The sequence below is a fragment of the Mesoplodon densirostris genome, chromosome 14 (assembly GCF_025265405.1).
Source record: "Mesoplodon densirostris isolate mMesDen1 chromosome 14, mMesDen1 primary haplotype, whole genome shotgun sequence".
Classification (NCBI taxonomy): Eukaryota; Metazoa; Chordata; class Mammalia; order Artiodactyla; family Ziphiidae; genus Mesoplodon; species Mesoplodon densirostris.
Window position 1 is genome coordinate 80,071,982 of NC_082674.1, and position 25,860 is coordinate 80,097,841.

Sequence of the window (25,860 nt, forward strand, 5' to 3'; positions counted from 1 at the left end):
TTCTCCCCATTTAAAAAAAATTAGAGTATAATTTGTATACAGTGAAATTTACCCTTTTTATCGTGTAGTTCTATGAGCTTTGACAAATGCATACAATCGTATAACCATGGGACTTCCCTGGTGGTCCAGTGAGTAAGACTCCATGCTCCCAATGCAAGGGGCCCAGGTTCGATCCCTGGTCAGGGAACAAGATCCCGCATACATGCTGCAACTAAAAGTCCGCATGCCGCAGCTAAGGAGTCCTCATGCTATAACTAAAAAAAAAAAAAAAAAAAAAAAATGGAACCATTATCACAGTATAAATATAGGACAGTTCCATCACGTCCAAAAATTTCCCCATGCCCCTTTGAAGTCAGCTTCTCCCCCCAACCCCAGCCTCTGGCAATGCATCTGTTTGTATCTCTAATAGTTTTATCTTTTTCAGAATGTCACATAAATGGAAGTCAAGCAGCAGGTAGCCTTTTGAGTCTGGCTTCTTTCACTTAGCATAATGCATTTGAATTTCACCCATGTTGTTGCATGTTTCACCCACTCTGTGCCCAGCACTGGAGACGCTGAGATGGGGAAGGCCCAGTCCCCACCCTTAGAGAGCTCACAGTCTAATGGAGGAGGCTCTTGGGCCCATCATCATAGACTTTTCCTTCAATATTTAGTACACACAGCTTTGCCCTGCTAACTATCTTATTCTGCTACACCTGGCATTCCAACCACTTTCTGATCACCCTGAGGATAAAATCTCTTGCCTTCTTGAGGTATCACTTGGATTGGAAAGAGCAAGGGGTTTGAAGCCACGAAGACTCTTTGAATCCAGCTCACCCACTTAGCAGCTGTGTGACCTTGTGTTAGATTCAGAATTTGGCACAGAGTGTGTACTGAAGGAGTATCTGTTGAATGAATGAGTATAACCTCTTAAGTCCCAGGTACTGCCTGTGGAAAAAGGGTATAGTAGTCTCGACTTCACCTGACTGCTGTGGGGGTCAGTGCCTGGTGCAGCACCTGGTGGGCATCAGTAAAGGTTTGTCCTGTTCCCCTCCCTCCCCTGGAGCCCTTTGACACCCTCCTCGGATGGGCGCGTGCACCTTGTTTAGACCTCCAAGCCGGGCAGGGTAACACCAGCCTCTGCCACGTGGGAGCCAGGAGGGGCATGAGCTGAGCAGACAAGTCCCCAGAAAATCCCACAGGTACTCCACAGAGACCAAGTCCAGCTCAAAGCACCCCTCAGGCTTATTCCCCCACCTCCCCTTTCATGGTACACACAGGAAGGCCCATCAGTCCGTTCCTCTCACCAAGTATATTCCTTGCAGGGGGCTTTAGAGAAAGTCCACCAGGAGGAGAAAACCATAACCCTCTACCGGGGGACCCTCTGGCTGAGGGTCAGGTGTCTGGTTCTCAGATCCTGGGAGGCAACACAGGCTGGCAGATGGGTGGCCACGGGACAGTCATTGTAAAGCAGGTTCCTTGCCTTCCAGACACACTCAGCAATACTCAACACATTAGTTGTCATTAATCAATTATTTGTATAATTATCTGTTTGCTGGCTGCCTTCCCTACCAGAGGGCCCAGGGCACATAGTAGATGCTCAACAAATACTTAATGATTAGATGAAAACTGTTTTGTGCCTAAAAGCATTGGCATTCGCAGTGACTATTTCTGTAGAAGGAAAGGGAACTAGGGTTTGTCATTCCTCTACAGTGTCTCTGGGATGTTAAATCCTTACCGATGGTCTCCTTGTTTAATCTGTGCAGTGGCTGTTGAATGTAGGTGTTTTTCTTTTCTATACTCAAGGAAACTGGCTCAGAGGAGTTCATAAACACTCACAGTCCCATAGCTAGTCAGTGATGGAGCTGGATTCAGACTCAGGTCCAATGCCAAAGCTCAGCCTCTGGATTTCTTAAGAATAGAAATCTCTGCAATTTAGATTTAAAAAAAATATTCAAACTGATACTTGAGCAGGATATAAGTGGGTTGGATTGCAGAGTTTAACGCTTAACAACATGAATTGAAAATTTGCAGCATGTTCTGTTTTGTGCTTTTCTAAATTGGATTTGAGAGTTTAACGCTTAACAGCATGAACTGAAAGTTTGTAGCACGTTTGTTCTGTTTTGTGCTTTTCTACATTGGATTCGGGCGTAAATCCGAATTTCAAATTCGGATTTTTGCCACAGACACATTGCACACAGCCTTACATAAGCAATAAACCCCTCTCTGTGCTAGGGCGATGTGGGCTGTAGAATGGTCCTGGACTTGAGGGCAGGAAGCCTGGGTTTGAGTCTTGTTAGATAGGGAAGGGGCCTTTGGCAGGTCCCTGAACCACTCTGAACCTCAGTTTTTCATTAACTGCAGAAAGAACCCCAGTTATCTCAGAGGGTTGTGGTGTGGATCAAAGGAGCAAATAAGTGAATGAGATGTTTGTGAGGGCGGTTCCCCCAGGAGGAGTTTTGTATGTGATCGTTGTCCCAAGTCTGCAGAGAGGAGTAGGGTTTGAAACACACTGAAAAGAGTCTACAGACAGGGGTCAGCAGAATCCTGGGTCAAGGTGAGAAAGAAGGACGTGGTTTGTTTCTGTTCTGCTGAGATCAGCTTGGGCGGAGAGAGAAGCTCGTTTGTGTGCTTGGAACCCTGTAATTATACTGTCACCTGGCGTCAGCAAATATATAATGCAGGGCCAGAGTGGAATTCTCTTGGGCAGGGAAGCAGGCAACATTCTTCCTCCCTCTCTCCTGGTCCTCATTCATTCATTCAGGGGCCACTGCAGGCTCTGAGCCATGCACTGAGGTCAATAAAGAAGGCAGTATGTCATGGGCAGTAGAGTCCGATAGATCTGGGCTTGAGTCTGACCCCCTCCCCCGAACAGTTGTGAAACTCAATTATTTGATTTAACTAAACTCCAGTTTCCTCAGCTATATTATAAGGAAAACAATTTCTGTCTCATGGGGCCATATGAAGATGAAAAGTGATGATGCTTATAAAGAAGTTTGCACAGTTCGTTGTACATAATGAACACTCAATAAATAAGTAGTAGCTTATAAATCATAGTAATATAATCTCCACGGAGCCAAAAGGCACAGTGGGCCGGTTTTGCTGTTTTCCTGTTTTCCCCCTCTAGCCTTTTAGGAGGTCACTGTGGGTAAGCAGAAGCAGAGGCCCAAGGGTTGGGACCCATGGCAACCAAAGCCTAGGTGGCTTGCTGTGCCATGGGAACCTTGAGCTGTGCACCCAGCCTGAGAAGCTGCCCAGCTTAAGTTTCTGAATAACGACTGTGTGTAAGGATGCTCCCTGCAGCAGCACAGTAAAGGTCAGGCTTGTAGAACCCAGGCCCATAGTGCATCTAAGACAGTCCTTTCAGAGCTATAGTATTAACAGGAGGTGTATTATGTTTTTTGTGAATCCTTGTTTTGTCACACATGGACCCCTGATATCAGGAAGTTGTCTCGGAGCTTGGAGGCTAATGCCTGGTCGGCTTTATGCACTTTTGGAGACAACTATACACACACACATGCTTATACTTGTGAGTGTGGATTCTTCCAAATGCTTTTTCTTTTTAAGGTCAAGCTTATTGAGATGTAATTAGTAAAATTTACCCTTTTCAGTATGAGCGTTTTAAGTGTGAGCTTGAATTCTGAGTTTTGATACATGCATACAGTTATGTAGCCACCACCATAATCAACATGCAGGAAAGTTCCATAATTTTCCAAAATTCTTTCACTCTCCTTTGTAGTTAGCCCTCCCACCGTCTCTAGTCCTGGCAACCACTGATCTGTTTTTGGTCCCTATAAACTTTCCTTTTTCTGGATAACATATAAATGGAATCATACAGCATGTTGGCTTTGGGGTTTGGCTTCTTCCATGGAGTGTAATGCCTTTGGGACTCCAGATGCTTTTGATTGCAGCAAGTTGTTCTGAGATCAACATGGAAAACCAAAAGCATTCCTGTATACCATTAATAACCAAGAGAAAATCTAATTTATTTTTTAAATTTACTTTTTATTTTTTAATATTTATTTATTTATTTATGGCTACATCAAGTCTTAGTTGCCGCATGTGGGATCTTTCATTGTGGCGCGCAAGCTCAGTACTTGCGGCGTGCGGGCTTAGTTGCCCCACGGCATGTGGGATCTTAGTTCCCTGACCAGGGATCAAACCCACATCCCCTGCACTGGAAGGCGGATTCTTAACCACTGGACCACCAGGGAAGTCCCAAGAAAATCTAATTTTAAAAATGCACAATACCACCAAAACCCCCCCTGAAGTACTTAAGAATAAAGAAAGTGAAACATGCCCAGGATATTTATAGAGAAATTTATAGCATATCATGAAAAGACATCAAAGAGGACTCAGTGGAAGAGACCGTGTTCATGAAGAGGAAACCTGATAAAGATGGTGATTCTTCCCAAGTAAACCTGTAACTTCAGTGTACTCGCAATCAAAATGCAGATAAGGTTTTTCATGGAACTTGACAAGCTGTCATGAAATTCATATAGAAAAACAAGGCTAAGAATAGGCAAGACCGTTTTAAGAATATCAGGATTTATTATAAAGCTATGGAAATTAATACACTGTGGTATAGGTGCATGGCTAGTCGGTAGACCAGGGTAACAATGGAGAGCTGAAATAATACCTATACATGTTAGAAAACGTTACAAGTGATGGTAGAATTGAAAATCAGTAGGAAAGAATTCAGTAAATGTTATTGGGACAGTTGGGATCTGTACAGAAAAGAATAAAGTTGAATCCCTAACTCATAACATGCATAAAGATAAGTTCCAGATGAATGAAAACCTAATAGTGAAAAAGCAAACATTAAACCCTTTTACGAGAAGATGTATGTGACCAGATTTCCTCAACAATATATATAAAAAAAACAAGCTATAAAAGAAAAGATTGATGCATTTATCATATAAAATTTAAAACTTCTGTACAGCAGAAGACACCACAGCAAAGTTAAAAGAGCTTTTGATTGGGAAAAGATGTTTGCATTGCATATGTTCAAGGCATAATTTATACCCAGAATTCACAAAGAAGTCCTAAAAATCAGTAAGAAAAAGATGAATAACCTAATGGGGTGGGGGGGAGACGGAAGGGATATAAATAATTCAGTTAAGGGGGCCAAATGGCCAAAAGGCATAAAATGTTGATCAACTTCACTTGTAATTGAGGAAATGCAAATTAAAACAAACATGATATACTGTTTCACGTCAATCAGACTGGCAAAAATTTTTAAATCTGACTATATTAATTTGGCAAGAATGGGGAGCATCAGAATTCATTTACACTGCAGGCAAGAGTAGAAACTGGTACAGCCTCTCTGGGGAGTGGTTTTGCATTGTCTGGAGGAAGGTGCTATGCCCTGTGACCCAGCAGTTCCACACTGTGCGTAAACCTTAGAGAAAGTCTCACATGTGCCCAGGGAGACATGTATAAGAATGTTTGTTCCAGCCCTGTCTGTAATAGTGACAACTTAGAAATATGCATCAATAGAATGAATAAATAAGCCATAATATATTCATATAATGAAATAGTATACAGAGCTTAAAAATGATCTAGAAAGACAAGTCTCAACCTGGATCAAAATTTCAAAAACTGGCTAAAGGAGGCATAAATTATTCACTTTGGGGAAGAAAATGTGTCAAAGAATATCAAAATGTTTAGGGTATAAACCCCTTGACTCCATAATTCCATATCCAGAAATTTATCCCACAAATATATTCATACGAGAGTGCCAATATGTAAATACACACAAACACACATACAGATTTCTTTACAGCAGTATTTCTAACAATAAAAACTAAGAAGCATATGAGATATCTATTGCTATACAGCAAAATACCTAAAAAGTTAGCTGGTTAAACCTACAGTAAACATTTTTTATCTCACATGGCTTCTGTGGGTCAGGAATTTGAGGAAACTTCAACAGGATGGTTCAGCTCAAGCTTTTTTCATTAGGCTGTGATTAAGCTATATGGGGGCTGCAGTTATCTGAGGGCTTCACTAGAGTTGAAGGATCCACATCCCAGATGACTCCCTCACTTGACAGGCATGTTGGCGCTGGATTTTGATGAGAGATTCACTTCCTCTCCAGGGCTGATTGTGTGTCCTTGCAACATGGTAGCTGATGTCCTGCACAGAAAGTAATCTGAGAGGGGTGAAACCACAGTGTCTTGTATGACATAGTCTCAGAAGTCACACACTGCCATTTCCACCTTAGTCTGTTCTTTGGAGGTGAATCACCAAGTCTGGCCCACATTCAAGGGGACCTAAATTAAGCTTCACCTTTCGAAAAAACGAATGTCAAAAAAAAAGAATTTGTATACGTATTTAAAATCATTACAGGAAAAAACTTAAACATCTATTAATGAAAGGCTGGTTCAATGAACTGTGACTATTATCCCCAAACTTTTTTTTTGTAGCACACCCCTTCAGTAAAAAAAAAAAAAAAAAAAAAAAAAAAAATTTAATACACACTTCTAATATAAAAATATGAACTACAGTTGACACTTGAACAACATGGGTTTGAAGTGCACAGGTCCACTTATATGCAAATTTTTTTCAATAAATATATTGGAAAATTTGGGGGGATTTGCAACAATTTGAAAAAACTCACAAACCATGTAGCCTAGAAATATTGAAAAAGTTAACAAAAAGGTATGTCATGAACGCATAAAATATATGTAGATAGTAGTCTATCCTCAAATAAGGTGTGATATTTAATATAAATTAATAATGTGTTAGTTTTCTTACCGTTTTATAACTTTGCTTTCAAAGAATTACATTATCATGCAGTATGCCTCTCTCTCTCATAATTGGAGAAATTATGTATCACCCTATCATCACAGATAAGTGGGTTTTTTTAATGTAACAATGTTTCCAATCCTGTATTAAGAATATTACTGTTGGAGTTCCCTGGTGGTGCAGTGGTTAAGAATCCTCCTGCCAATGCAGGGGACACGGGTTCGATCCCTGGTCAGGGAAGATCCCACATGCCGCGGAGCAGCTAAGCCCGTGCACCACAACTACTGAGCCTGCACTGTAGAGCCCACGAGCCACAACTACAGAGCCTGCGTGCCACAATACTGAAACCCGCACGCCTAGAGCCCGTGCTCCACGACAAGAGAAGCCACTGCAATGAGAAGCCCTCCCACCACAACGAAGAGTAGCCCCCGCTCAGTGCAGCTAGAGAAAGCCCGTGTGAAGCAGCAAAGACCCGATGCAGCCAAAAATAAATAAAATTTTTAAAAAAGCATATTAATGTAATACTGTATGCCATATCAACTGTCTAACAATTCATTCATTAGTGTATAGGCTAGGCCACCGTGAAGCAATTCTGTCTATCACACTGGGCTACCATAAAACAGTCACATTGCTGCTTCTTCATTATCAATGTACAAATCATTATACCTGTAAATAAATATGAATTTCTTTTTCATATTACCTTTTCATTTTTGATGCCTAGTGTTAGTAATACACATAACATCTACAGTGTTTTGTATCATATAAGACAATATTGATGTAGGTACTGACAGATGATTCATCTTGTAAACAGATGACATAAACTTATGGTATTGATAAACACAGTACAGTACTCTAAATGTATTTTCTCTTCCTTACAATTTTCTTAATAACATTTTCTTTCCTCTAGCTTACTTTATTATAAGAATACAGTATGTAATACATACAAAATATGTGTTTATTTTTTATGGTATTGGTAAGGCTTCTGGTCATCAGTAGGCTATTCATAGTAAAGTTTGGGGGGAATCAAAAGTTATACATGGATTTTTGACTGTGCAGGGGTTTGGCATCCCTAACCTTCACATTATTCAAGGGTCAACTGTATATTTTCCGATTATATACATATACGCTTAACTAATTTAAAAAAAATTCAAAAACTGGGAATCCCCTGGTGGTCCAGTGGTTAGGACTCTGTGCTTTCACTGCTGAGGGTGTGGGTTCAATCTATGGTCAGGGAACTAAGATCCTGTAAGCCGCGCAGCGTGGCCAAAAAAAAAAAAAAAAAAAAAAACTTAGGGACTTCTCTGGTGGTCCAGTGGTAAAGAATCTGCCTTCCAATGCATAGGATATGGGTTCGATCCCTGGTTGGGGAACTAAGATCCAATGTACCACGGGACAACTAAGCCCGCGTACCACAACTTCTGAACTCGCACGCCACAACTTCTGAGCTCGCACGCCTCAACAAGAGATCCTGCGTGCTGCAAACTACAGGTCTCACATGCACTGGAGCTTGCGCACCACAACTAGAGAACGAAAAACCCACACGCCACACTAGAGAGAAGCCCACACATCACAACTAGAGAGAGAAAACCCATGCGCCACATCTAGAGAGAAGCCCGCACGCCACAATGAAAGCTCCTGCGTGCTTCAACTAAGACCTGACACAGCCTAAAAAAATAAATAAAATAAATAAACATCTTTTTAAAAATTTCAAAAACAAGTTTGAGTGAAAGTATTTCAGTGGAATACATATAGTGTGATTCCATTTATATAATGTTTAAATAGATATAAATAGTTTTTTTGTTTTTAGGCATGGCTTATGTAGTTGATAAAAACATGGTGAGAATGATAAGCACCCAATTCAAGATGGTGCTTATTTGGGGGAAGGAGAGAGAGAAATGTATGAGGAAAGAGTATATGGGAGACTTCAAATATATCTCTCACGTTTTAAGTTTTCCCATATTAAAAATTGTAGCATATTTATTGGAATGCCAAAAGGAGCCCAAGAACCAAGGAGTACCCTTCTGTTAGAGAGTAAAAATGGTCTTGGAAATTAAATCTCAGAGAAATAAATCAAAATTGATTCATAAACTGTGAGGAAAAAACCTACAGAGGACAGTAATTAGAAATTGTATATCTTTTGCGTCAATGCTGAGCGTGCATCGCTGCCAGCCCTGGGGCCCCAGCAGGGCTGGAAAATGGTGGAGCTGGCAGAAGCAGGGGCGACCGAGTGTTTAGGGGAACCTGTAGACTCGGCTGAGACGGAATCGGGCGCAGGCTCACCCTCTGGGACCCTCCACTTCCAGTGGCTGCTGTTCTTGAGCTTGGTGAGCCCAGCCCTAGGTGGGGCTCGGTCAGGCTTTCAACAGACCTCCCATCTCTCTTCTTAGGAAATTTTAACTCCTTGGAGATTAACTAGAGAATGAAGAGAAGCCCCTAGGCCCTACTTAGAGCAGGTATCTTGTCATTCAAGCTGAAAGAAAAGAGCATATTATTCACTTGGAAAGGAATAACAACTCCCCTCATTAAATGCCTGACTGCTAGCACCACCCAGCAAACATCCTGTACTACCAAGTAGATGATTCAGCCGGTCTGTAATGAACAAAAGACAACTGAGTGAGGAAATGGACTTGTATTATTCAGAGGAAAGAAGAATGTCTTTCCTTTCCTTGAACAAGAGGGAGACTGACAAAAATTCTTTGCTTGACCAAACTTTCGTCAGGTTCCTGAACCGTCTCCTAGGCCCATCCCTGTAGTTTGTTGTAAAATCTGGTTTTAGCAAGAACCTCCCCCCTGCCCCCATATCTGATCACCCAAGATGTCTGATCAGGTTCTTTATCCTCCACCCCGCTTCCCCGCCCAGTGATGTCTGATCACCCTGGCTTGTCTTCAGCAAGAATCTGTTAGATTGGTTTAGCCAGAATACCCCTCATCCCTGATGTTTCCTCTTAGTAATTTTCCATCCACTGACCCCCACCGTGCTCCTTGGCTATAAATTCCCACTCGCCCATGCTGTATTTGGAGTTGAGCCTGGTCTTTCTCCCCAACCCCCTGTAAAATCCCTTTGCAGTGATCCCTATACTTATGTCGATAAAGTCTGCCTTACCATCTTCAAAAAGAAAAAAAAAAGAAATTCTATATTTTTATGTTATTAAGAACAAAAAGCACAAAATGTAATCAGTGTAAATTTTAATACCTTTTAATGTTCAGAGGAAACAATGTACCTTCATGACTTGGAAGACCTTTTGTGAAAATTCATTTTTTTAATATTTTTTATTGAAGTATAGTTGATTTACAATGTTGTGTTAGTTTCTGGTGAACAGCAAAGTGACTCAGATACATACATATATATATATAATATGTGTATTATATATATATATACTTTTTCATATTCTTTTCCATTATGGTTTATCCCAGGATATTGAATATAGTGCCCTGTGCTATGCAGTAGGACCTTGTTGTTTATCCGTTCTATATATATTATAATAGTTTGCGTCTACTAATCCTAAGCTCCCAGTCTATCCCTCCCCTACCTCCTCTCCCCCTTGGCAACCACAAATCTGTTCTCTATGACTGTAAGTTGTTTCTGTTTTGTAAATAAGTTCATTTGTGTCATATTTTAGATTCCACATACAAGTGATATCATACGGTATTTGTTTTTCTTTTTCGGACTTACTTCACTTAGTATGATAATCTTTAGGTCCATCCATGTTGCTGCAAATGGCATTATTTCATTCTTTTTTATGGCTGAGTAGTATTCCATTGCATATATGTGCCATATCTTCTTTATTCATTCATCTGTCAATGGACAATTTAGGTTGCTTCCGTGTCTTGGCTATTGTAAATAGTGCTGCTATGAACATAGGGGTGCGTGTAACTTTTCGAATTATAGTTTTGTCCAGATATACGCATAGGAGTAGGATTGTTGGATCATATGGCAACTCAATTTTTAGTTTTTTGAGGAACCTCTATACTGTTCTCCATAGTGGCTGTAGCAATTTACATTCCCACCAACAGTGTAGGAGGGTTCCCTTTTCTCCACACCTTCTCCAGCATTTGTTAGAAAATTCTTTTTTTTAATATGGCACATTATTTAATAAAAATTATATATAACGTACTACAGAAAAGTACATAGAACATATGTGTACAGTTTAATATACATTTGTGATTATAAAGCAAAACTCTGCATAACTACCATCCAGGTCAAGAAATTCAGTATTCTGAAAGCCCCTGTGTGGTGTACCATTTCTTTTTTTTCTTTTTTTTTTCCTTCAGGCTCATTTAATCCATACAACAAACCATGATATAGTTATTGTTTTTCCCCTTTTTACACATAAAGAAATTGAGATTGAGATTGAGATTGAGAGAGCTTGCAACCTATGCCAAATCACCATATTACCATAGCATGAGCCGTAATTTGAATTCTCTCTGTCTCTCAGACAACCTCGAAGCCCCATACCCTATTCACTACACTACAGAGACCTCTCCAAGCTGGGGTAGATCTTACTTTCTGCTCTTATGGTGTGCCATTTCTTAAATTCAATTTGTTTTATCATAACATGAACAACTGTACGAATAAGCCTGTTGTTTTACATTTAAAAATTAATTTCAGAAAAAAATATTGCTAGTACTGATTTTTTTTAATTTTCAAGATAATTTGGCCTTGGGAATTGTTGGCCCAACACTAAGATGCCTGAGAAGACTGTGGAAGATACTGTTATTTCCATGGTTTACGAAAGTCTTGGCCCCAGTTGTTAGCGGTGGTGCCACAGCTTGTAGCTGAGCCCTAGGCCAACAGTTGCTCCCCTCCAGTCACTCCAGGCTCCAGGAAATGGTGGGCAGTCCTTCTCGGTGACTATAACTGGTGCCACAGTTAACCGTTAATTCCTGTGAGCAACACCTCTGTTCCTTGGTCAGAAGTTGATAAGTAGTTTGGGCTTCCCTGGTGGCTCAGTGGTTGGGAGTCCGCCTGCTGATGCAGGGGACGTGGGTTCGTGCCCCGGTCCGGGAGGATCCCGTGTGCCGCGGAGCGGTTGGGCCCGTGAGCCATGGCCGCTGGACCTGCGTGTCCAGAGCCTGTGCTCCACGGCGGGAGAGGCCACAGCAGTGAGAAGCCCGCGTACCGCAAAAAAAAAAAAAGTTGATAAGTAGCTTCAGAGTTACATTGGCCAATGGGGTAGGTGTATGGTCTTTGCCATTTTGGACTACATTTGCTGTCTGCCTGGGACTCTGGGCGCTTTTAAAAAACTCTTGGGGCAGATTGCCCGTGATGGTTGGGTGAAGGGCCCAGGACCCAAGGACCGGGAAACATCACCCTAGACCAAGATTCCTCCGCCTTGGCACTTCTGATGCTGTGGACTAGATCATGCTTTATTGGGGCTGTCCTGTATGTTGTAGCGTGTTTAGCAGCATCCCTGGCCTCCACCCACTAGATACCAATAGCTTTCTCTCAGCTGTGACAACCAGTTTCCAGACATTGCCCAGACGTCCCCCAGGCAGCTAAATCACCCCCAGTTGGGAACCACTGCCTTAGAGGGTAGAATTCACATGAGGCTCATGGTCCCTCCCCTGCAGCTGTGGAGGAGGTGGGAGAGGCAACCCGGCTGAAGGCCCCTAATTTGGAGCAGTAGGAGGAATTAGGGCAAAGATAAGAGGAATGCAGCAGGCAGATAGATGGAGGCGGTAAGTTGGGGAGGGGCCTTCTGGGTAGCAGGAAATGGCAGGGGGCAGAGGGAGGGTGGGTGCAGAGCTCTGCGGCTCTGAGGCGCCGGGCAAGCCTCCGTTCACAGAAAACTGGGAGGAGTGTGTTAGCAGAGAACCCCGTCTCCCCCCTAGAGAATGGCACTCAAGCCTTCCCTTCCCGCTCTTGAGCCGACCTTGAGCTCTTAAGCAGCATTAGATCTTTCTAAGAATTTTACCGCTTTCCTCTTGACCTTGTAGAGAGAGTCATGTGAATCTCTCAAGTGGGCTGGTTCCTTGGAGAGAGATTGCAATCGTTTGACATTTATTCACCCATCAGACATGTGTCCGGCACCCACTTGGGCAAGGGCTGTGTGAGGTGCCAGGGACCCCACTAATCACCCAGGCCTGGATGGTCTGACTCAACCAGCCCAGGCAGCCCTGGGAGAAGACAGTAAGCCTGTCGTCAGGCTACCCAGCTCACATCCCAGCTCGGCCTCCTGGCTGTTGTGTCTCTTTGGGCCTCAGTGTCCTAGTCCCTAGTCTGTAAAATGGAGTAGTAAGAATTCTTATCCCGTATGGGTGTTGAGAGAATATACAGGCTGTAGAGCAGTGCCTGGCATTAGTGGGTAATCAGTGATATTAATAGCATTATTTTTAATTTTTTTAAAAATTAAAACTACTACATAAGGACTGTAATAGACTTAAGTGTCAAGAAAATTCTGAGGGACAAGTGATCAAAGACTCACAGAAGTGGCTCTTTTGAGATGGGTCTTAAAGGATTAGTGAGACTTTATGGGGGGGGGGAAAGGGTTGTGGGAAGATCATGCACTAAAATTCAGGCAGAAGAGCCAGACAGCAGGAAGTCACAGATTGTGAGCTTGCGAGCCCGGCTCACTGGGGGACAGCTGCTGGCCTTAGGGTCCGGAGCTGAGGGAAGAGGGTCTGGGAGGCCAGGAAGGAGAAGGGCCTTGTCAGGGGGACTCAGTCTGAATGGACATAAGTCCCAAGCCCCTTTGGCTTGGGCCTGCTTCGTTTGTTACTTCTTTGCTCCAAAATAGATTTAGAAGAACTCGCCATTTTCATCCCATTCTCCCTCCCCTGGGCAGTGAAATACTGAGTCTGCTCCCTTACACGTCAGTGTTTCAGAGCTTTTAGAGACTGGAAAGCAAATTCGTCTGCTGTCCCTGTGCTGTCAAAAGGGAACCAGGTGGGGGGATGCTGGCAGCCACTTCACAGGCGAGTCCGGCAGACGGACGGAGCACTGGCCTCCCTGGGCTGGGTGCCTGTGCTTCCCACCTCTGTGACCGCTCAGGAGATGTTGTTGGCCATCGGGGTTCACAGAGGAGCAGATCTGTGGGCCACTGGGTCGAGATGCATTTTCCACCCGCCTCTTCTGCTGCTCACACACTGCCTCAGGGCAGGGGCTGGACACCACCCTGGCAGATGTGGCTAATAAGCAGGGCATCTGTGCCAAAGGACGGTGTGTTTATTTCTCTGGAGCCTGTGGTGTTGTGCCCGAGGCTTTGCTGAATCAGACCAGTGCTGTCTGGCATCCCCTTGCTGCTGAGACCTCAGTCCCAAGGTCACGAGTGTCCCCTGGATGGCTCTGGCCTTTGCTTCACTGCCCTCTGAAACTACCCAGAGTGAACATATATTTACTGAGCACTTACCAGGCCCAGGGGGTGTGGTTACATGAGCAAGATAGACACCATCCTCGACTTTGTGGAACTTACAAGTCTTGTAGGAGAGACAGACATTGAATAAACCATTGCACGTGGTATGGATAAGGGCTAAGAAAGGGGACTATCCAGGGAGTGGCAGTGAAGAACAGGAGAGGAACCTAATCTTCAGGGGGTGCTGAGGTCAGGAAAGGCTCACAGAAGAAGGAAGACTCTCCCTGGTATCTGAGAATACTGCTTAGGGGGCGGGACAGCATGGGGCTGTTGGGGAGACCCCCCTCTCTGAGCTGGCTTGTGACGGAATCCAGTGGGCTTCCCCAAGCTGCCTGTGTCTTTGGCGCTGTGGCCATCCCTCTCTTTCTTAAATTTCTTGCTTCCTTTCAGACTACTCGTTTGTCCCCTTAGCTGTCGTATCTTGCTCCCCAGATATAATTTCGGCCTTTCCAGAGGGTGGCCCCATTTTTGGCTTCATGACCTCAAACCACCCTGCTGTGTTGCCAAATGACAGATTGAAGGAGGTCGGTGTGGAGCTGTAACAGGGCATAGAGGTTCCCAAGCATGTCCCAGCCATGAGCAGAAAATCTTCAGGGCACTCAGAAAAATTAATCAAGTCTCACAGCAGCATTTTCTGTAGCTTGGAGGATGCTTCTTGCATCGAAGATGACACTTTCCACCAAATAGGATGAATGAAAATCACATTTCTCTTTCTTCCCCTCTCTCCCCTCCAGGCTAATATTTGGCACCCTTTACCCTGCGTATTCTTCCTACAAGGCTGTGAAATCGAAGGACATTAAAGAATATGTAAGTAGCACTTTTTGGGGGCGGGGTGGTGGTGGTGATGGGGTCCAATGGGGGAATCTGGGCGAGCAGTGCAGGGGCGGGGCGCAGATGCCCTCTTTGGTGGGTGCTGGGAAGCAGCGCAGTACAGCGACCTGCTGGGTGTGACCCAGGAGTCCTCTCCCGGCTAGACCTCCTCTTTAGACCTAGAGTGTGGAAGTGAGCAGAGCGGGGAGGCCTGGCAAGGGGAAATGGCACCTGGAATTGGAGGCCCCCAGTGGCCACAGGCCACTCGATGGCCTTGGAAGAGTGATGTCATCTCTCTGAGCCTCAGTTTCCTTGTCTGGACTGGAAAGCAGCGTTACTGGGAGACCGTCTGGCATTGGAGGCAGGAGCACAGGTCCTAAAGCCCAGCAGACCCTGCCTAGCAATTCGGATCCCCATGCCGGTGCTGTGATTTGAACACCCCACAGTTTAAGCCCTGTTGCTTTATAAGCTTTTAGAGGGCAGGAGTTACCATCCTCCTGTGACTGTTTCCCACTGCACCTCGCAGAGAGCTGAACACACGGGCAGGGGATTCGGAGTCCTTACTGGTTGGAGGATTGTATTACTGTTGGGTGACTTGGGTGCCCCAGTCACAGCCCTAAATGTGCTGGGCACCTCTGGGCAGGAGAACCATCAGACCACACCTTGATTGATGAAGACCTGTGGGGGGTGGCTGGGGAGGGAGGAGTGTCCCTCCCCAGGGAGGACAGTATCCCAGGTCGAAGTACAAAAGATACAGATTTTGTCATCAAGAGACTGACATCAAGCCCTGGCTCTGATGTCTGATTGGCACAATGCTTGACAAGAATCTTCACTTCCAGGAGCCTCGGTTTCCTCATCTGAGCAGTGGGTGGATCTCAACAATCCTAGTGCCTAGTGTTGTGAGGGACAAAGAGTCTTTGCTCTGCTTTTACTCAGAAGAGGTCACTTGGCAAGTTAGGCACAGGCAAAGAAATCATTCAAAGCAGGTTTGGAAGTTCTCAGCTTTCCCAGGATGTCTTTAGGATGAAACCAGCCTCCTCCAGATCAGCTCAACCAGAGCTGCCTACACCCACTCTCTGAGTTTCTTAGAACTGCTTGCCTGGCTTGCATTTGCTACGAAGCAGGGGATCCAGACGGGGCGTGTTCTCCTGTGGAGGCTGGGTCCCCAGCATGTGTCTGTGAACGCATCTCAGAGTGTGAACTATAAATAGCTGTTAAGTTGCAAGCACAGAACTTCATGATTCCTAATGGGCTCGGCCCAGGGGAAAGCACTGGGCAGCCTCCTCCAGGTCTCCCTTTCCCTGACTGCTTCCAGCCTGGGGAGGGGGGGGACACTGTGCCAGGAAAGGAAGCAAAGCAGGGGTCACCGCAGTTCAAGGTCTGATCCTCCGATTTGCAGGGGTAGAAACTCAACGCTGTCCGCTCATCCGGGAGAGAGCAAACCCTGGTGAATTGTTTTGCTCTATCTAAACTCACAGGAGCCTGGCTTATGACTAGAACGGCACTCATTAATTTAAAAGGAAAAATATAACTGACAAGCGGAGCAGCTGTTCGTGTTGGCGGTGAGCACGTGCCTTTCCCAGGAGGGAACGCTTGAGAGCTAAGATTAGACAGTTTCTCGGTAAAAATGGAACTGGAAGCAAGGCACCCGGTGGTATTACGGGAGACCTGCCTCCTTTTCCTGCGCTTTTTCACATGCGCTCACCTCACACACTTGCGTGCATGCTCACGTGCTTTCTCCCACGCGCATTCACACTCCTTTTGACCAACAGACCCATTTGTCCAAGAGGGAAACCTGGAAACTTCCTTTAACTCCTGTCCCTTCCTCACCACCCGTCCCCACCCAGACGCCCAGGTGGTGACTGTAACCCTTCCTTTGTATCCTCCTTAAAATCTTTCAAACCAGGTCTCTCCCTCTGTGCTGCCTGTCTCTTCAGTGAGGCTCTCATCATCGTTTCCTGGAATGCCACAGTGGCCTCCTGTATTCGATTTTTTTTATTGCCACGGTAACAAATGACCATGAATTTAGTGGCTTAAAAGAACACAAATGCGGGACTTCCCTGGTGGTCTAGTGGTTAGAACTCCAGGCTTCCACTGCAGGAGGCACAGGTTCAATCCCTGGTCGGGGATCTAAGATCCCACAAGCTGCACGATGAAAAAAAAAAAACCAAAAAACCCCACAAATGTATTATCTCACAGTTCTGGAGGTCAGAAGTTGGATGGGTCTCACTGGGTTGAAATCAAGCCTCCTTTGGGAGGCTGTAGGGGAGAGTCCATTTCCTTGCCTTTTCCAGTTCCTGGAGGCCACCTGCATCCCTAGGCTCGAGCCTCCTTCTCCATAGTCAGAACCAGCAGCATCGCGTCTCCCACCGTTCTTCCGTAATCCTGTCTCCCTCTGAGCGCAGCCAGGAAAGGTTCTCCACTTGTAAGGATCATGTGAATACATTGGGTCTGCCTGGATAATCCAGGATAATCTTCCCATCTGAAAGTCCTTAACTTAATAACTGCAAAGTCTCATGTGTCTTATAATGTAATATACTCACAGATTCTGGGGATTAGGACGAGGACATTTTGGGGGCAGGGACTGTTATTCTGCTTGCCGTACCGCTAACTGCTTCCTCCACCTCCTGTCCCTCATCTCATGCTCTGTTGTCTACATCACTTCTACAAGCCTTTGAAAAATGGAAATCTATTCATTTTACTCCCCCTGGATCCTCTCATGGCTGCTTATTACCTGCAGGATGAAGTCCAAACTCCATTAGGCAGTGTTGAACTTTCTTGATCTTGCTCTCCCTACTTTCCAGCCACTTCTCTACAAGCATTCAGTGCTTCTTTTTTTAAAAAATATTTATTTTCTTTATTTTTTTGGCCGTGTTGGGTCTTAGTTGCGGCACGTGGGATTTTTTGTTGTGGTGGGCGGGCTTCTCTCTAGTTGTGGCGTGAGGGCTCCAGAGCACATGGGCTCTGTAGTTGGCGGCACACGGGCTCTCTAGTTGAGGTGTGCGGGCTCAGTCGTTGTGGCGCACGGGCTTAGTTGCCCTTCAGCATGTGGGATCTTAGTTCTCTGACCAGGGATCGAACCCGCATCTCCTGCATTGGTAGGCGGATTCTTTACCACTGGACCACCAGAGAAGTCCCACGTTCAGTGCTGTTGTTCTCAACACCCAAAGTGTGGTCTGTGGACTGGCATTATCAATATCACCCGGGAGCTAGTTAGAAATGCAGGGTTTCAAGCCCTACCCAGACCTCCTGAATAAAAATTGGCATCTTTAACAAGATCCTCAATTTGAGAAACACCGCTCTTGACATTCATAGCTTTTTATGTCTTTCCAAACTTACTGCACTAGTCAAGGTTTTGAGACAAAAACTTAAACAGAAAGGAATTTATGGGAATTTGTAGGATTAACTAGAAGCCTGGGGAAAGATATTCAGAAATTGGGGAAGATCTGAGAAGGCTGGGTGACAGCCAAGCTTATACCTCAGGAAGGGTCTGGTTAGGAAGCTGCTGCCCAGGTCACCACCATGGAACTGGCTGCCAGCTGCCCATGGCTTTGGAACATTTCATGAAGATTCAAAACCCTGGATAGGGGCATTTGATTTTTCCAAGCCAGGATAATAGGCCTTGCCTCCCGTAAAGACCTGCATGCTGGGAGACACCCTCCAAATGAGAAGGCTTTGGATGCTGGTAGTTTAAAAAAAAGATACATATACACGTGCGCACACACACATGTGCACGCATGCACACACACACACACACACACCCTCAGAGATATTGCACGTTTGGTTTCAGACCACAACAATAAAATGAATATCACCAAAAAGTGAGTCACACAAACTTTTTTACATTATGCTGTAGTCTGTTAAGTATGCAATAGCATTATGTCTAAAAAGAACACTATACACACCTTTATTAAAAGATAATGCTTGGGCTTCCCTGGTGGCGCAGTGGTTGAGAGTCCGCCTGCCGATGTACGGGACACGGGTTCGTGCCCCGGGTCCGGGAAGATCCCACATGCCATGGAGCGGCTGGGCCCATGAGCCATGGCCGCTGAGCCTGCGCGTCCGGAGCCTGTGCTCTGCAACGGGAGAGGCCACAACAGTGAGAGGCCCACGTACCGCAAAAAAAAAATAATAATAATGCTTTTGGGAAAATGGCACCAATAGACTTGTTAACCACAGACCTTCAGTTTGTAAAAAAAAAAAAAAAAAAACTCCAAAAACCCACAATATCTGCAAAGTGCATTAACAAAAGCACAGTAAAACGAGGTATGCCTTTATATTATATATATGAAAATATTTATAATATAATGATCTATATTACAGTTACTTCTTGGGCTGCACAACATCTACGTCCACTTTTTTACCCAGGTTTTGGCTTTTAAAAAAACCTTCCAGGGATTTCCCTGGTGGCACAGTGGTTAAGAATCCGCTTGCCAACGCAGGGGACACGGGTTCGAGCCCTGGTCCGGGAAGATCCCACATGCCGCGGAGCAACTAAGCCCGTGCGCTACAGCTACTGAGCCTGTGCTCTAGAGCCCGTGAGCCACAACTACTGAGCCTGTGCTCTAGAGCCCGCGAGCCACAACTACTGAAGCCCACGTGCCTAGAGCCCGTGCTCCACAACAAGAGAAGCCTCCGCAATGAGAAGCCCGCGCACCGCAATGAAGAGTAGCCCCCACTTGCCGCTACTAGAGAAAGCACGCATACAGCAACGAAGACCCAACTCAGCCAAAAAGAAAAAGAAAATAAACCTTCCAACAAGAATTCTCTACCACTCATTTATTGATGCTTGCTAAATCCAATTCTTCATCTGAGTCCAGCTCCAGATCCAGTATCCTCTGGCTCTGACAGGATCTAACCTTAATATTCAATACTCTAAAAATTAAATTGTCAAGTGAACCATCACTGATACACCCTATATACTATATTAGGGGGAGAAGGAGAATAAATAAAAATAAAATTAGTTAAAATATTTAAATCTATACCTAACACAGAAAGGAAGAAAATGGATAGAAGGCGCAGTCCTTATTTAGGCAAGTGGTCATGATTTCATAGTTGGTATTTATGTCTTTTGTTAAAAGATGATTTTTAAAAGGGTAAAATAATGATTCTTGTACAAATATAAAATTAACACATGTTGAAAATTTTACTTAACTCATTAAGTAATGAGGGAACCAGTAAGGTGTTAAAAAACAGTTCAAAGGAGACTCCAAAGAACATATATATATATATATAAGCATTGAGGAATGACTAAATGAATTTGTTCATAGATATTCACCTGATTTCTTGGGAAGCAGGGCCATTGGACCCAATTGTACTTCCATTGGACAAAATTCTTTGGCACATGTATAGACTAAATTATTTGCATTGTCATCAGTTTTCTGTAACTTACAAAGTTGCAAAATAGCTCAAAGACATTGTAAAACAAGACACCTGCAGAATTAAGATAACTCGGAAGGCTGCTCTGGACAGCACCTAGCATCCCACAGGACACCCATTCCAAAGTCTTTCACAACTTTTCCTATTACTTCCCTCTTCCACCATCCAATCAGTGCTCCCCTGTGCCTTCAGTGTGGCTTCTTCTCCAAGTGTGTGGCCTAAATCTTCATTCCTGAGGCCTTAGTAGTCTTACCTCTGTAGGGTTGTAGTAGTGATCCATTGACTTTACCTCTGAATAAGACAATACTAGGGGATCCCCTAGAGGACCCCTAAATTCCATCCACCCTCCTTCCTGCCACATTGTGTAGTAGCAACTCTAGTTCCCCTTGATAAGCAGGATCAGTCACCCCATGAAAGCCCATGAGTCCCTTTATTATCTATTTCCTCGTGGCATGGTGGTCTTTTTTTTTTTTTTTTTTTTTCTTTTTGCGGTATGCGGGCCTCTCACTGTTGTGGCCTCTCCCGTTGCGGAGCACAGGCTCCGGATGCGCAGGCCCAGCGGCCATGGCTCACGGGCCCAGCCGCTCCGCGGCATATGGGATCCTCCCAGACCGGGGCACGAACCCGTATCCCCTGCATCGGCAGGCGGACTCTTAACCACTGCGCCACCAGGGAGGCCCGGCATGGTGGTCTTGAAATGGCTAGGTGACCTTCTAGTCTCTGCTTCCACTTCATCAGAACCATTTTATATCCCTCATGGAAGCATTCATCTTTCGAGTACTAAAATTATTAAAAAGCAGAGCTCAGAGGTTTGAGGATGAGAAGCAGAAGTGTTGTGAGTGGGTTAGACCAGTGATTCTCAAACTTTAGCATGCATATGAATAAATAGAGAGTTTTATTAAAATGCAGATTCGGATCCATTAGCTCTGGAGTAGGGCCTGAGATTCTACAAGCTCCTAGGAGTTTCCAGTGGTACCAGCCCATGAACCACACTTTGAGTTACAAGGAGCTCGCGTTAGGCTTAATCATAAGAAACACCACCCTCATTTCCTTGGTTCCTGAACCTTTAGATTCTGGCTAAGGTGCAGTACCTAGTGTTGGTCACTAGTTCAGAGAGGAAACTGCATCCTCTAGGACAGCATATCACCTCACAGAACGCTGACTCCCACCTGGTTCTTTTCTGGAACTCTCCAAAGCTCCTGTAGCATTGTATAAGGCCAGCTGCCTCAGGGCACTAGGGTACATGATTAGATCAGGGGTTCCCCAAAACATCAGCCTACTGTCATATTTCTTTTGCTGTAGAAGAGGGCCCTTGGTCAGAAGCAATGTTGGGATACCTCAAAATGAAAAGGGCACTCACTGAGTCCACAGCTTGCTGTATGGCTGCCAGAAACGTGGCAGTGGGAAAAGCAAGTCCACATACCCAATAAATGAATATTCCAGAAAAGAGTCTATGCTGCCCTTTCTATGAAGGAAGCGGCTTGTTATGATGAGCCTGCTCCCAGGATGCTGGCTGGTGCCTTAAGATATGGTACTGTCCTAGAGATACTTAGTCACTACTGCTGGCAACTTGTTGTCTGAGCAGGGTCCTGGCCAGGTCGCCCTTGGTGAGAGGGATGAACATTGCTGAGCCCATGTGTTCCCTCTGTCTACATGACCACTGGTCCATGAGCCCATTGAACATGCAATATCATGCTGAGGTAAAAGGCTCATAGACATCCATAGCGCTGGTCATCTCATCCACCTGATTACCAAGAGCCTCCTCTGCCATCAGGACCTTCTGGTGAGCATTAGCAAGAATCACAAATATTTGCGTTCTGTGGGCCCATTCATATAATTTCCAAACCACCTCAACACCAATCGCTCAGTCTTCTCCCTTCCAAGTACCTCATCCTCTATCCAAATTCTTACCTGGTGTTTTAAAATATATCCCAGATTTGTTTTAATCAGGTATGGTAAGGCATGCAGACACAGAAATGGCTCATGGAGGAAGAAGCTTTTACTCACAGTTCCCTGGAAGTAGGAGGCACAGCACACCAGGCAGGGCCACATGGAGAAGCACCAGGGTCAGTGAGGAGTTAGAGGGGAAAATGTGGGCAGTGACCTTTATCATGGTTTCTGTGGGAAAGGCAAGGCAAGGCAGAGTAAGCCAGCTTAGAACTGGCTAGTTGGAATAATTTCAGCAGGCTCGGGGGTGTGGGGGCTGCCTCTAGTTACCTGGTACCAGGTCCTGGGATGATTAGGGCTGGGAAGTATTGGCTCAACCTACGAGAGCTCCATAAAGGAGGTAGTTTGGAGTATGGATCCTGGATGGGTCAGTTTGCATGTTTGCTCTGGGGCAAGAATGTCTCAAGAATTAGCTAGTCCTAGAGGGGGCAGTCTCTCTCCAGTCAGCAGGACCCCAGATGTCACAGCATCAGGACTACAGAAAATAAGAAAATACAGTTAATAAACCTGGTGACAGTATAAATGTATTACCTCAGGACAGTTCTTCTTCCAGGCTAACTGTGCTGCTCAGAGTTCTGCCTGCAGGGAATTTCCTTCCCCACTCTCTCCAGGTCACCCCTGACTATACAGTTGTCCACTGTGAGCTCGTGCCAGCAGATGGTGCAGACTCATCTGTCAACCAGGCTCACATTTGTCCTTTCTCAGTCATTTGGCCTGGGGAATTCCCCTTGAGGCTGAAGCAGGGCCCGGATGCAGGAGGGAATGTGAGAGGCTCAAGAAATATTAGTGTGGCTGCATCGGGGAGGCTAAAGGTGAGGCGAGGCTAAGAGGTGGCTGAGTTTGCTGTCTCCACAACTCATGGGGGAGGCCTTTTGCAGGCTCCCAGGAGCCCTGGGAGCAGGGTCTGATGGGCTGTGGGGTCTCAGCCCACCTCTGTGGCTCATGGAAGGTCAACAATCTCTGCTGCCCACCCTTTATTATGGCCTGGGGTTACCACTGCTCTCCTATCTTCTCATTCCTGTGCTTGACCAGTCCAGAGGGAGTTCCCAGTTATGCTGTCAACTGTCCACTCCAGAGTTGCCCCCAGTGATAACCTCGCAAATCAGCAATAACTTTCTGTCTTTTTTTTGGATGCTGGCCCACCCAAGCTCCCCCTCATCTTGCAGGGAATTTGGGGTAGAATCCCTCAAACCTGGCAAGTTCTATTTCAAATCTTGGAAAAATAACTTATATTTGGTTTCTCCAAGGCCTAGTGGGGAAAACCATTTCCAGGTAATTTATTTATGGTTTCCATGAATGAGTCACCAGTATTTCATTTATCTTGTTAGGCTCAGTGAGTCATTCTCAGACCCTTCCTTCTGCATGGAAGTGTTTTAAAGTGGAGGAGTACATGATGGAAACTTCTTTTAGGCTAACACTTCCAGCCTCCTCTCTGCCTTGGCTCCCTCACCTTTGTCTTCAGCCTCAACCTCCCTCCTGAGATTTAGTTTTGCCTTTCCAGAGGCCTGTTGGGCCTTCTTCTTGGATGTCCTCTGGGACCCCCAGACTGTCCTCTGCCTCATGGAGCTTAGCTTCTTCTCCCTAAATTGGCTCTTTCTTTACTTTCTTGCTAGTGTGAGAGGCTCCATAACTATCAGTCACTCATGCCCTGGCTTCATCAGGTCCCTTTCATCCCGTGTATACCTAGCCATCCATCTCATGGGGAGCATCTGTTGCTTTGCAAGCTATCTAATTTTGTCTTCTCAAAAAGCCACCTAGGCAACGGGAGAGGCCACAGCAGTGAGGGGCCCGCGTGCCGTGGGAAAAAAAAAAAAAAAGCCACCTAGACCAGTATTTTCCGAAGTATATTCCATCTCAACCTTTTTGAGACTGTTCTTTCTTTTCCATTCACAACACCCAATATTCTAATCCAGGCATTTAAAACATATTCACCTAGAACCTACTATGTGCCAAGAACTGTTTTGGGTACAAAAGATATAATGATGTGCAAGAAGAACTGGTCTCTACTCTCAGGGAACTTACAATGTAGGAAGAAAAACATCAGAATAAACAGGTACTTTGAAAGCAGAGTGGTAAGTGTTATGACAGGGAACATGTGTGATACCATGGGAGGAAGAAAGGAGAGGATACGTAAACTTTGGGCACTTCCTGGAGGAAATGATAGTTAAGTTGACATCTGAGGGCTGAAATCTGGAGGCAAAAGAAGATGCTCTATTAGGAAACTGAAAGAGGTTCGTTATAGTTGGAGTGGAAAATTCGAGAAGGTATGTGTGAGGAGGAGAGCTTTTGGTGGAGGTAATCAATGTCCAGTTTATGCAAGGACTTGTAAGCCAAGTTAAGGAATTTGGGCCTTATTGTAACAACAATAAGGAGCTATTGAAGGCTTTAAGCTAGGAAGGAGAATCATCAAATTTGGGTCATTCTGACTGGAATATGGAGGACGGATTGGGAAGTGGGTAGAGGTATAAAAACCAATCAAAAGGCTGTAGTTTTGTTCTAGGCAGGAGATGGTGGTGGTCTGGAGTAATGGTAGAGGGATGGAGAAAAGATAAGTTCAAGAGAAATAGGAGGGTGAAAGTGACAGAACTTGGTGATTCATTGGCTGTGTTAGGTGAAGAATGCAAAACTTCCTTCAGGGAGAATGTCTAGTCTAGGGTTAGAAGAGGATGCCAAGAACAAAGCCCTGGGGAGGAATTGATGAGCCTGAGAAGTAGCCAGAAAGTTGAGAGGGAAATCAGGTAGTGTTGCGAGAGCTTTTCAGTAAGTGATAGTTTCACATCTAGCTGAAAAGGCAAGCAAGTCAAGTGAAAAACTGAACAAGGGTCCCTTACACCCCCTTGAAATATGTTACAAAGACCCCAGTGAGGGCAGTTTTGATGTAATGGATGCAGTGCACTGAGTAAGTGAGGGATGAGGAAGTAGAGACTGCAAGTGTAGGTGACCCACTGGAGAAGTTTGTATCTAAGGGTTGTGTCAGGGAAAAATATTTTTTTATTGTTGTTGTCATTTTCCTTTGTTTTTAACCAAAGATACTAGAGTGTGGTTTGAACACTAAAAAGAAAAAGCCTCCAGAGAGGGAATTCAGGCTCCTGGCAGTGTATCTGGATGCCAGTGTTGGGAATTCCTGGATCTTGGGCCCCAGTATGCCATGGACTTTACAGCTGGACTAGATCTTGTTTGCTCCCTGATAAGGAGCCCATTCTGCTGCAGATATCCTTGATAGCATGTAGCATCTTAGTAGTTTCTTTTGATGGACTAAGCCAGCCTTGTTTCCAGGGGACCGTCTTATTTTTCTAAATAGAGAAGGCCTCTAATTAATCTATTGGGCCACATGTTTCAGAGTCACAAAGACAATGGAGATTTCACCAGAACTGCTGCCTTCATGTTTGAAAGATATTTTTGCTGGGTATAGAATTATAGGTTGACACTTTTATTTTCTTTTAGCACTTTAAAGATGTTATTCCATTTTCTTCTGGTATTCATTGTTTGTGATAAAAAGTCAGTTATAATTCTTATTGTCATTCCCCTGTATGTGATGTCTTTTTTCCCTTGCTTAAGATTTTCTCTTTGCTTCTTAGCAGTTTTACTATGATGTGGCTAGGTGTGGTTTTCTTCATATTTATCTTGGTTCAATTCATTGGAT

At 44.8% G+C, this 25,860-nt stretch overlaps 1 protein-coding gene across 5 annotated transcripts in view; it reads left to right on the plus strand.

The window, feature by feature from the left end:
* The window catches only part of REEP1 (receptor accessory protein 1), a 113,140-nt gene that overhangs the window by 38,584 nt on the left and 48,696 nt on the right, over positions 1-25,860 (plus strand). For all 5 annotated transcript variants that reach the window (XR_009534403.1, XR_009534404.1, XM_060117985.1 and 2 more), the window contains exon 2: positions 14,816-14,888. Coding sequence is in view for 3 of the 5 variants with exons in the window: in XM_060117985.1 (XP_059973968.1) it covers positions 14,816-14,888 (73 nt within the window). In the remaining 2 variants the exon portion in view is untranslated. The remainder of the gene's footprint in view (positions 1-14,815; positions 14,889-25,860) is intronic.